Source organism: Neolamprologus brichardi, chromosome 10, assembly GCF_056152115.1.
Source record: "Neolamprologus brichardi isolate AB-2024 chromosome 10, ASM5615211v1, whole genome shotgun sequence".
Classification (NCBI taxonomy): Eukaryota; Metazoa; Chordata; class Actinopteri; order Cichliformes; family Cichlidae; genus Neolamprologus; species Neolamprologus brichardi.
The window spans coordinates 235,758-248,397 of record NC_142113.1 but is presented as its reverse complement, the minus strand read 5'-3'; the positions used below and the strand labels follow the sequence as shown (position 1 = coordinate 248,397).

At 38.5% G+C, this 12,640-nt stretch overlaps 2 protein-coding genes across 2 annotated transcripts in view; one reads left to right on the top strand and one right to left on the bottom strand.

Annotated features, from left to right (window-relative positions):
- Positions 1-732: 732 nt before the first annotated feature.
- On the bottom strand, positions 733-6,549 carry LOC148100769 (uncharacterized). Its single transcript, XM_087846755.1, has 4 exons — positions 6,487-6,549; positions 4,792-4,870; positions 3,324-3,571; positions 733-959 (listed from the first exon to the last, which is right to left on the bottom strand). The coding sequence occupies exons 1-4, from the start codon at positions 6,510-6,512 to the stop codon at positions 842-844; spliced, it is 471 nt and encodes a 156-aa protein (XP_087702881.1). The 5' UTR covers positions 6,513-6,549; the 3' UTR covers positions 733-841.
- Positions 6,550-9,042: 2,493 nt separating this feature from the next.
- dmpk (DM1 protein kinase) overlaps positions 9,043-12,640 on the top strand; it is a 54,873-nt gene continuing 51,275 nt past the window's right edge. Inside the window, exon 1 of the mRNA XM_087846754.1 lies at positions 9,043-9,208. Within this exon, the coding sequence (XP_087702880.1) occupies positions 9,043-9,208 (166 nt within the window). The remainder of the gene's footprint in view (positions 9,209-12,640) is intronic.

The window sequence follows — 12,640 nt, the reverse complement described above, 5'->3', positions numbered from 1 at the left end:
AGAATCAACTTTTTGGGATTTGCTTACCTGGATGATTGAGCATGCCTCAAGACACTGCTATACAAGCTGTACACAGACTACTTTACATTGCATCAAAGTCATATCTTCAGTGTTGTCCCATGAAAAGATACCAGTTATGTGTGTTCCTGTGCTTCCCTCTAGAGGACAGCTACTATAATAACATGGCAAGTGCAGTAACCTGCTAGGCTCTGTAGCGAGGGAGTAAAAGTTAAAACTCTAGGATGAGACTAGTGGATATGAACTTGACTTGTTAAACTGTCATTGCACACAGCCAGAAAAGTTAAAGGGAAAATATCTCTGCATCTTTTAGGTAAATGTTTAGCATCTGAAAGTCTTAAAATAATTTGTCATAAACTTTCAATTTAAATTTGTGAATTTAAAAGGTGGACTTGACTTTATGATTACCATCATTTGTCAGCACAGGATTTAGTCAGTGCACTTCCTGCCATAAATGTCCAGCTTATGGATACATGTAAAAACATAAAACAAAAAACCCCATTATTATTATTATACCGTAATCATCCATACTGACCTGGCAATGCAAATTATTTTATTTTTTAGTAGTAAAGGACTAGTCGTAACAGCATATAATTTAACAATGAATTTTTCATTATGAATTCTGACCAAAATCAGACAATGTATGTGAAAATTTGGCATTTCTTCACAATCCAAGAAGGATAAAAGTACTGTGGTTAAAATTTTTTTTAATTTTTTTTTTATAATTTTCTTAATTTATTAGCAAGGTAGTAAAATATTACTCAACAATAACACATGTCCATGAAAAACGTTACACACAGTATATTTTAATGCTTGTACTGCTTCAGTTCCTCAGGCAGGGTGGGGCAGCATCAGGGGTGGTTGGGGAGGCGGGCGGAGTTAGCCGGATGAGAGACAGTTGAGTCTGGGATGGGCCAATAGAAGACTTCCTGGCAACTGAGCTACGAAATAAAAATTGGTAATGGTTAACTGACTTGATACAGGAACTAAAAATCTTCACATTCATTCATAGCCTTTGAAATTAGTTTATTGCTTTGTTTTGTTTTTGTTTGTTTTGTTTTTTTGTTTTTTTTAAAGCAGCTCTCCTTAAACCTAGGAAATTTTACATTTCATAATTTATTCATTTAACCTTAATTAGTAATGATTTCATTAATTTCTTCACAAACACAATTTTAACCATTAGAGAAAAATATTCATAACCATCCCACAGACCTATAGCTATTTACAGCTAACACTAGTTACATTTATTTAGAATCTTTTTCTCCAATTGATCTTTTTGAGTTAACTTCAATAATTACTTCCTCCAAACCATCAACGTGTCTTTTAGACCCCATTCCTACAAAACTGCTCAAAGAAGTCCTGCCATTAGTTAATGCTTCAATATTAAATCTGATCAACCTATCTCTAATAATCAGCTATGTACCACAGGCCTTCAAGCTGGCTGTAGTTAAACCTTTACTCAAAAAGCCATCTCTAGACCCAGCAGTCTTAGCTAATTATAGGCCAATCTCCAACCTTCCTTTATATCAAACATCCTTGAAAGAGTAGTTGTCAAACAGCTAACAGATCATCTGCAGAGGAATGGTTTATTTGAAGAGTTTCAGTCAGGTTTCAGAGCTCATCGTAGCACAGAAAAAACTTTAGTGAAGGTTACAAATGATCTTCTTATGGCCTCTGACAGTGGATTCATCTCTGTGCTTGTCCTGCTAGACCTCAGTGCAGCGTTCGATACTGTCGACCATAATATCCTATTAGAGCGATTAGAACATGCTGTAGGTATTACAGGTACTGTGCTGCGGTGGTTTGTATCATATCTATCTAATAGACTCCAGTTTGTGCATGTAAATGGAGAGTCCTCTTCACACACTGAGGTTAATTATGGAGTTCCACAGGGTTCAGTGCTAGGACCAATTCTGTTTACATTATACATGCTTCCCTTAGGCAGCATCATTAGAAGACATAGCATACATTTACACTGCTATGCAGATGACACCCAGCTCTATCTGTCCATGAAGCCAGATAACACACACCAATTAGTTAAACTGCAGGAATGTCTTAAAGACATAAAGACCTGGATGGCTGCTAACTTTCTGCTTCTAAAGTGAGATAAAACTAAAATGATTGTACTTCACCTTAAAAATCTTATAAACAGGGTGTATAACCAGACTGTGAGGAAAGTTGTTCTTGACTAAGATATGTCCCTAAATATGCCTATTAAACAAATATTTGCTTTCTTCCATTTGCACATTATCTCTTAAATTCTATCTCAGTGATTAAAAAGGAAAGAACAACAACATACATTATTATCAGGTTGTCCTAAAAACTGTGAAAAGCCTGTAGTTGTATCCAAAATGTTGCAGTGCAGAGAGAGCCAACACCAAGTGAGAGCACCTCCCTTTTTCAGGGAGTGGTTGTTGTTTGGGGTGGCTGTACGTCAGGAGTTAGAGGCAGTCATCTACTAGTTAGAATGCTGGTGGTTTGATTCCTGGCTGCTCCAATCTGCATGTCAAATATCCTTGGACAAGATACTAACCCCAAGCTGCTCTACAGTGCATCCATTAGAGCAGTGGTTCCCAAAGTGTGGGCGCACAGCCATTGCAAAGGCGGCGTGGTATGAACAAAGAAAAGAATGCTTGGGCATTGCTTACATAATAGACGGGGCAAAGCGGAAGATGGAGCATCGCCAAATATGCTTCCAAACCAACTTCCTTCCAAGCCAAAGACTGGAAAATATGATGAATGATATCTTGCTTTTGGCTTCACCTGCACAACGTTGGTGCCAAGGTAGGTATCCCTGGCAGAATTTGTTTCCCCTGCATCGGGAGCACACGCTGGGCTGTCCACATCATGGACCAACAGATTCCAACAGTTGTTTATGTTTTTAAACCCATTTTGCACAGAGAGGCATTTTTTGAAAAATATCTATTGCATCAATTGATAGCAGTGTTGAATATTAGTACACGGTAAAAAAAACTGTTATTTAAAAGAGGTAGTAGTTTATTTTACTCCAACCTGTAATTTGTTGCAGTTTACTTTTATTAGTTTCATTGTTTACAAAAGGTGTGAGGTGTGAAATAAACTGCAGTGGGATTTTCTTGTAAAACAAAGAGGGGCCTAGCGAAAAACCGTTTGGGAACCACTGCAATAGAGGATAAATGTTAGATAGTAAGCACTTATGAAAAAAGTGCTTGGGTTAAAGAGGCAAGTTGTATGAAGTGCCTTGATTTCTCAGGGAGCAGATTCCTCTGCTTCCATGGCTGTTCCCAGGACCCAGACTCAGTACTGGAAATTATAATTATCTTTACCTTTCTTCCTTGTCCTCCTGCTGCTGTCCATCCACAGAGCTCTCTGTCATGTGATCAGCACTTCTGTTGTCATCAAGTTCTTCCTCCACATTGCTACCCACTGGACCTCCCAAAGGCCCGCGCAGCTCCCCACTCTCCTGTTCACTGTGGTCTGTGGGCTCCACAACAATAGAGGGAAGACGCTCCCTCCTATAAACAAAGTCTTCGGGATAATCTGACTCTTCATTCATGTTGACTTCAGGGAAGATCTGATCAGGGAACAAATTCATAATGCTCTTAAAAAATGTAAATTGAAAATAAGTAACTGTAAGGACTGAAAGTCATGTGCTCATAAACAATACAATCTTATTTCAGTAGATGACGTTCTCAGCCTCCTTAGTTTTTTCAAGTACTGAAATAAATGCCAACTGGTTACAAATTAACAGAATTATTATTATTATTATTATAAAAAGGAATGAAATGAAAACCACAGTGAACTAAGATGCTACTCAGACAAGCTCTGCAGCATCAATTACACGGCTGATATTCTGAAAAGTTTAAATTTTGAAACAAAATAAAGAGAGAAACAGACCTAAATGACTTTGAAGAAGGTTTCATTACATGTGATAGCAATATCAGTGAGCAACTGCTCAACGTGTGTTTCATCAGGCACATTGACATAAATGGCTGTAACTGTTAAATGGTTTACTTTTGTTAAACCCACTGAATTAAAATGAAAGTCTGGGCTTTAATCACATCTGATGTGGTGGTGTTAACTGTAAAAACTGTCATTAGATCCGGCCTAAAATGTTCCTCTTTGGCAAAGTATATAGTTAGGGCTGGATCAGGTGAGTCCTCAGTCCTGCAATAAGCTGCTGTTTCTTCTTCACTCATGTGTTTATACACCACTCTGCATTTAACCATTAATTATTATTAATCTGCTCTTTTCAACAGGGTGTCCTTTGTCCCACCTTCCTCCCCTCACTCCCAGCCAGTTGAGGCAGTTGGCCGCCCCTCCCTAAGCCTGGTTGTGCAGGAGGTTTCTTCTTGTGCGTGTTTACAGGGGTTCATATGATTGTTGGGATTTTCTCTGCTTGTGCTTGTGTCGAATGTTAATGTGCCTTAACCTTCTAAGACCCAAACTTTTCCACAGCATGCATTTTTAATTTCTCTTTGATATTTGGGCATATTGGGGCCCGATGAATGTAAAAACAAAGAATTACCCGATTTTATTTTGACCTTATTTTTGCTTTTAAGAAAAATAAGAGCCACATATGAGGATATTCGTTTAAAATTTTGATAGAACAGTAGCAGTATAATGTCCTCGTAAGTGGATATCAGGCCCATGTAGAGCAAAATTGAGTATTTTGGTCTAAATAACCTAAAATGTGATGTCCACATATGTAGACGCCAAGTCCTAGGAGGTTAAGGTAACTGTTTTTGTGAACTGGCACTATAAAAATAAAACTGAACTGAATAAAAGACCTACCTGATAGGCTCTGCTTCCTCTTCTCTCACCTGGACACTCCTCCATCTGAGATTCAACTTGAGTGAGAATGGTGTTCATACTACACACACACACACACACACACACACACACACACACACACACACACACACACACACACACACACACACACACACACAATGGTGTGATTGCCATTGTTTTACTTCTTTTAGCAACACACTCTGTATTCAGCTTCTAGTAATCTCCTCAGTTCCCGTTCACTTGATAAAGATTTGGTGTTGGTCATCTGAACGCCATCCTCACATTTTGCGCAGGACGCAGCCTCCACAGTGGTGAAACACTCTTCGTGGATAGGGCTTGATCAGGTTACCCTGAACCCTCAGTTAGAGAAAACCTGGGCTGCTGGAGTGTTCCTTCTTTGCTCACATCTGTTTACTCTTTGTGTTTATACATCACTCTGCATTTAATCATTAGTTATTAATAATCTCTGGTTCTCTTCCATAATGTGTCTGTTTTCCTGTCTTCCTCCCCTCACCCCCAACTGCTTGAGGCAGATGACTGCCTCTTCCTGAGCCTGGACTTCATGCTGTTAAATGGCTTTTCCTTCGCACTGTTGCCAAGTCCTTGCCCAAAGGCGGACCAAGCAGGGAGTCGTTGGGGTTTTCTTCATAGTATTGTAGGGTCTTTACCTTACAGTATAAAGCACCTTGAGGCAACTTTTTCTGTGATTTAGCACTCTATAAATAAAACTGAATGGAAATGAATTACTTTCCAGAGTGTGCCTCTCTGAGATATGGTTTTTATTCCGACATGCGTAGCCTCATTGGATGTGAGACATTCCATCATTTCTTTAATCCTGTCACAAATATTTTTGAAACACTTTGGTGACATAGGGTTCAAAATTTCTAAATTGGATTTGAAAGAATATCTAACTCAAAGTATAAAAATCAAAGATAAGATATACATGTCACATTTGTGAAACTGTAGTGTTTATGCAGTCTACTAATGACTGGACTGAAATGCGTAAGGATGAAATCTGCATGTTAACTATCAGAGACCTCACACTCTCAAAGTCTAGAGATTTCCAACAGGGTTTTAGGAATGTCCAGCTTAGCTCAGGTTTACAGGAAGCAGTGGACTGAGGAATGATTTACAGGGTTTTTGCAGTAGAGAAAAATGTCACGTGTTGGTATATGGTATACTGTAGGTATACGGAGGGAGACAGCTTCTCCTGCTGAGTTAATCTGCAGCTAATTACTAAGTACAAGCTTGATTAATGCCTCAGCCCCATGGAGGGGGGAAGGGTACAAGAATGTAAAACAAAGAACATTTGTTTTCACTACTACTAGTTTTCAAATATATGTGCTGTAATTAACATATTTGTAACAGAAAGACCAGAACTACTCATAAAGACTTTTATGGCATATTACATATAAATAAACATACAATAGGTTTCTGTATATGCATCGCCATTCATTTAGGTCTTTTGAAATACTGGTCAGCAATATTTAGTATAGTCACTGTGTAGTTCAACACAGCTCTATTCCACACATTTATTAAATAATTAATTACTTTATTTGTTGCCAGTTCAGACAGCAGTCATCACAAGGCATTTTCTATTATCATTAAGGTAAAGACCATAATACACAATTCATATCCTCAAACCTTTAGAAAGTGCGTAGGTGGAAGGTAGAGTATTTAAATCTTGTAACTTACCTATGTGAGGCAGGAATGCAGCTCATGTTTGGCCTAAAGACTTTGCGCACAAAACTAAAAAGGTATTCCAAGGAAAATGGAAAAACCGAGACTAGTTCAGTTAAAAGTTAGTTACTGGGTGCTATCAGTCACTTTCCTGTCCTTCCTGCTAATCACAGGTTCAGTTTCCTCCTCTGGTTCTCTTCCCTTCATTGTCCAACAGTGTCATGTTTAGTGACGCACGCAGCACTTGGCATACACACTGGTGTGCAAACCTCTTTTCCAATCTGAGCGTCTCAGTGTCACCTTTAATTACAAACAAAACCTTGATGTAACATGTGCAGCAACACGTGACTTGGCACGTGCTGATTAACAGGTGAGCTGTCCTGGCAGCACACATTCATCCAGTTGGGGAGATTATTTTACATCATAATTAATGCTACAAGCTTACCGCCATATAGCTTCAAATATGTATTAGTCAGCAGAGTTGTTGATGTCATAGTAATAAAACTCCCAGCTAAGGCTGTGGGAACTACAACTTTAGTTTAAAATCATAAGAACATGTTTCATGTAATTAAACACATGAAACATGTTGGAATTCATTTGAGATAATGTTTTACTAACACCTTAGTAAATATGAATAAATTATGTGAAGCTCAATCATATCACAGGTGTTTTCAGCACCAGTCCACCCAGGGGGTAGTGCTATTCTGTAACAGCGCTATTGTCCATTTAGTGACTTGCCACTGATTATTCTAATTGAATACTTGAATACTTGTATCTGTATGCTTTTAGCAGTCACCAAGGCGCAAACTATTGAAGGCTATGGCACAGTTATAGTTTTTCTGCACCCAAGTACATTCTAACATTTACACACATTCATTGGGGTTGCACATCTCGCCCACAGATACTTTGGCATTACAGTGCCATATGATGAATTCAATGGTTTGGATAGCCCAGTGCTCTTATCAGTAGTGAAAATGACCAAACCAAGAAAAACTTAATGAACGTGAACAGTTTAAAAGAGTTTGTAAATGTTTGGGATAAAATGAACAAAATGTAATTTCGAATGAATGCAAACCAAAGAAAATGAAAGGAAGACAAAGCACATGACAGAGAAAATGACAAACATTCTTAAGTTAAGTCTATGCAGGTTCTCAGTCATCCAGGTCATGGTAGTCTGCGACTGGACTTTAAGTTTTTTTTAAGATATTTCACCTCAGATTGCCCCAAATAGCTGAAAAAACAGGCTGACACACTGACCGTGGAGCAAATTTTAGAAATGCAAAGTTATACCAGCAACCCTAGCTGTTGGTTTTCTGGGGCCAGAGGGGCGACACTAAAGGAAACCTGAAACTGACGGCTAAGGACAAATGTCGATTCTGTCAAATATCAATTCACATTAGTAGTACTCAGTTACACCAACTGGATATATATATATATATATATATATATGTATATATATATATATATATATATATATATATAATGTATGTGATGTTGAGTGTAAGGTGGGTGTATTTATAAATAAGGAGAAAAGGGAGAAAAGGAAAAGAGAGAGAGGAAAAGAGGCAGGTTGTTTGGGATGTCAAGGAAGGAAAAGTTGGGGACAAGAAAAAAAATCTTGTTAAAGAGAGTACAGACAGACCACTACAGCTCAGGCAGCCAAGGGCAAAAGAGGGACAGTACAGTAGTAACAGATGAACAAACAATTGTAACCCTAACAATACAATTTATCAACTCCATTGAACTGGATGAGAGGAAACGGCTTCTACTGCAGAATGAGTGACAAAAATATGACATGATGAGAACTGAGAAGGATAACAGAGAGGTGAGAAGGGTGGGACAGAAGAAAAAATGAAGAGAACTAAAAAAAGATTTTGGACAGTTGACAAAATAAGAGATTTGCATTTTCAAAACAAAAGCAAAATCCAGAACTGATTCAGGTCAGCAGTTCCTCTTTGCTCTATCACAAGAGGAAGGACAGGGAATAAAAGCAAACAAGGGCTGGTAATACAAAGAGCTACTAATGCACAAAATGAAAAGAGGAATTGTTTCTGAACAGTTCAGTGCTTTGCTATTACCTTAAACTGTTGCAGTAGGAACTTTGGATTACTTTGAAAAGGGGCAGCTGAAAGACAGCGAGAGGGAGATCCAGACCAAAAAAGGTGTTGAGTCAGAGTTGGAGAAACTGCAGGCTTAACAGACGCACGGCTATGGGAAGAGAAGAAAAAGGAGAGACCCCGACAGACATTCAGGCATCTGACAGACATACAAGCGAGGGAGAGTGTAAGTGACAGTAAACTGAGGGAGGGATAGAGAATATGATAAAAAAGAGGATGTCTGTATGAAAACCTTTGCTCATGTTCTGTGATCAAGCAGAACAGCTAGAAAGGAAAGGCAGTTGAGGAGGGGTTTGCAGTAGAATTAGGTCGTGATCTGGAGAGAGCCGTTACTATAAACATAATTTTAAAGAGTCAAACGGGAGAAACTGCAAACTGAAGATTGAAAGTCATGGACACCAGGGCTTCACTACAGCACTAAAACAAACAACCAAGCCCTCACCCCCTGGGAAAAATGTCAGCGGGGCCTGACCTAGGTGCATCTGATCTGGCAGGGGGCCACCGGACCACAGGACCTGTTGGACTCCAAACACTGTTGGATCTACTGGTTGGCGTCTATCAGGAATTCTACTCTTCACCCTTTGCAAGGGAGAAGTATGTCTCTGGTTTTCTCCAGTGGGGTGAGTTCTTGCCTCTTGTTTTAGGTGTGTGTGATTAGGTATTTTATTTTGTATATAAAAGTATGTAATTAGCCAACTCCTCACAATTGCTCCTTTATAATATCTCTAAATATTACTCTGCTGGATATTATATACTTCTTGGCAACCATCTTGTTTTGCTCCCAGTCTCTCATTCACTTGTACTTGTGCTCTTTAAGAGCTACATTTAAACACCAGAACTTTACTTATTATTCATTAATGGATGGACATACAAGTATGACTCACGTCCACTGGTGTAAATATGTGGAACTTAGAATCCACATCCTTCCCCTCTTAAACAGTTAAGCTTCATTCGAATATAATTCACTGGTCATATAATCGGTAGTTTAGATGTAGCAGCAGGCTGTGGAATTGAAGTATAATGAAACTGCCAATGATTTTACTAGATATAGGATATAAGTATTTACAGAACAGGGATCATGCATGGAGAACCTTCAAACATAGTAGCAAAGTGGGCATAATCTATGGAATTTTTCATTATCCATGTAAATAAGTTTTATGGAATCATACTTATATACATTATGATTCAATCATACTGGCAGTGAGTGCCACAAAAACAGCAACTGACCTCAGCTGGGTTAAAGGCCTGGCAGGGGACCAAAGGAGGAAATACAACAGCTGATGAAGTCTACACTTCAGGCAGTCATTGACTGGAAGTGAATTTCATCCAAGTATTAAATGCAGTCCTCATGTTTAAAGTTGTTTGTTTGTCCAGTTACTTCAGAGCCTCTAAAATTATTGAAAAGCAGCTACAGTTAACCTTGAATTCAAGCTAAAGGTCTATACAAAAGTTGGTTTATTGTGCAAGTATATATGGCTCTGTGTATGTGATTTAGCTATTGTGATCAAACAGAGCAAATGTTCTAATATAGACACTAAAATAACCACCAACTGACTGCTGTGGGAAATAAATGTAGGAGAGGCTACAATAAAGTTTTTTAGATTTTGTCTTTAACGACTTTCTCACCTGCTACTTCAACATGCTCATGTTTATTCCTGGCAGATTTGATTTACATTTTTAAGTTAAAAGCAACAAAAGGGTGTCACAAAGACAAACTTCTCTGCTGACTTTTGGCAATCCCTTATGAATTCACTGTCACCCCAAGGATGGTTGAACAGGCAATAGGTTGCCAAGAATACAGTGATTTAATACCAGATATAATGATATAATCCCACAGAGAGAATCACAGCTTACATATAAAAGCTGCTTTTTGTGTTCGTCTTTTGCATCCCCTCTTTCTTCCTCATTATTGACAGAATTGATCCATACGTGTGACTGGCTATAAGTATACCAACTGTATTTTTCAGTAGGGTGGAGAAGCTATCATCTTTTCAGTGACGTGACATTCCAAATTTAACACAACATGTGTTCAAGAATGAGGATCTGGTTTCAGGAAACCACCTGATCAACAATCAAGCAGATTTCTGGAATTAAGAGTGTGAACGTCACAAGAAATAATCTTGCTTCACACAGGTGGAAGACTCATGGGCATCACAGCTAAGGGGAAAATATTCAATTATTCTATGTTGATGGTAGAGCATCACAAGTATCTCTTTCAATAAAACAATTTTAATAGAAAACTAAAATGGTTAAGTACAATAATAGTTACTGTAGGCAGGAAGAAGTGTAAAAAAGCACTAAAATATTACAGTAAAAATAACTTCTACAATTAAATCATTAACTAACAAAAATATGCAAATTACATAAAGTATTCAGAGTTACACCACTGACTGCAAGAAAATAGTCCCTTTGAATTTCATGTAATTAAATGATTAGACAAGAATTAATACAGAATCAGTGTTTTAATTCGCTAAGCACTTCAGCTCTACATACACAAATTATAATTTGTAGCTTATTTTGGATTTTTTGTTGCACTTTTCTGATTCTACATAACTAAACTGTAAATCAGGCATTCTCACGGCACAGATAATGATCATTTTTTCTTATTATGGATAAATGACTCATTTATTGCTCTCCCTTCTGCTTAGTCTGCTGTACATTAGAGGTGCAAAAGTGCAATAGGAGGAGATGTCTGTGGAAGAGCAGCACAAAATGCAATTTAACTTGGCCCCTAGACCTCAGTCACACAGGCCTAGAGACCGGTCAGTATTATATATATACACACACACACATTAACAAACCACATCAAACCAAGTTCTACAAAAGGAAAGTGTGTTTTCATAGTCCTCTTGTTCCATCTCTTTTTCTGTCTGGTTTGCTTATGGTGTCTTACCTCCCTACATGGCTACCTAAACAGAAGATGTCATTGATGGGTACCAAGCCAGTGTCAATATTTACAGGAACGAGCAATGACTCCATTACTGCATTTTCTTTTCTTTTCTCTTTGTTGTATACTCTTAAAATGTTATCTTAACAGCACTGGTCAACAGAAGTTTTAGTAGCAAATGCAAAATCCAGTATAAAAATAAAAACATATTTTGGTGGCACTCTCTATTACAGCTCCAAAAAATAGAAAAAGCTTGGTGTCAACCATGGTGGCCAAGCTGTCATCCCTGTTAGAGAACACCTTCCACCCCATGCAGGTCTTTTTGACAGCACTGAGCAACTCCTTCAGCGACAGGCTGGGATTTAGGAGCTTGTTCCTTCCAATTGCTTCTTTACAATGACCCACAGCAGTACAATTACTGTTTCTTTGTCTCTCTCACACATACACATGATATTCTAATAACATCAGTGTCTGTTATTACTGTAGAATACTGTCAATTTTTGTTTAATATATTTAACGCCTGTTATGTCCCGGTGTAGGGGTACCGGAACGCAACATAAGGGTTAAAAGCAAAGTGACCCCGCCCTGGTTCCCAAAACCATACACAGAAGCCGAAGTTAAAGGTGGTTTATTGTGTCTAAACTGAAGCTTAACTCCAGGGAGAACAAACAAAACAAGCTTATTCAAAAATGGAGGTGCTATCTGAACCCTAGGTGAAACAAAAAACAAACAAAAGACAAGTGCTACTCCTAACTGAATAAACAAGAGAAAACAGTACAGACAATAGTAAGGCAGTTCACCCCACTGCTTTAGCACCCACTTACACGTGAAAAGTAATCTATTTACAAAGCTCAACAGTCCTTAGCAAAACATGTGCACAAAAGTCACAGAGTTTGGAGGCCAAGGACAGGTCTGCTGCTGCTGTCAGTTGCTGTCCCGAGACAACTGCTGGAGAGGGTTTTTCAAAACAGCCACTTGATCAGGAAGCCAATCAGCAGCCGTCAGCTCTCCAATCAGGAATGACTTGTAGACTTTTAAACACAGAACAAAAAAAACAGCCCCCGGGATCCGAATTATGGCCCGGACCGTAACACGCCTTTAACACAAAGTGTGGAAACCAGTGCAGTTAGGCACATTCAGGCTAAGGCAGTATGCTGCACAGTTT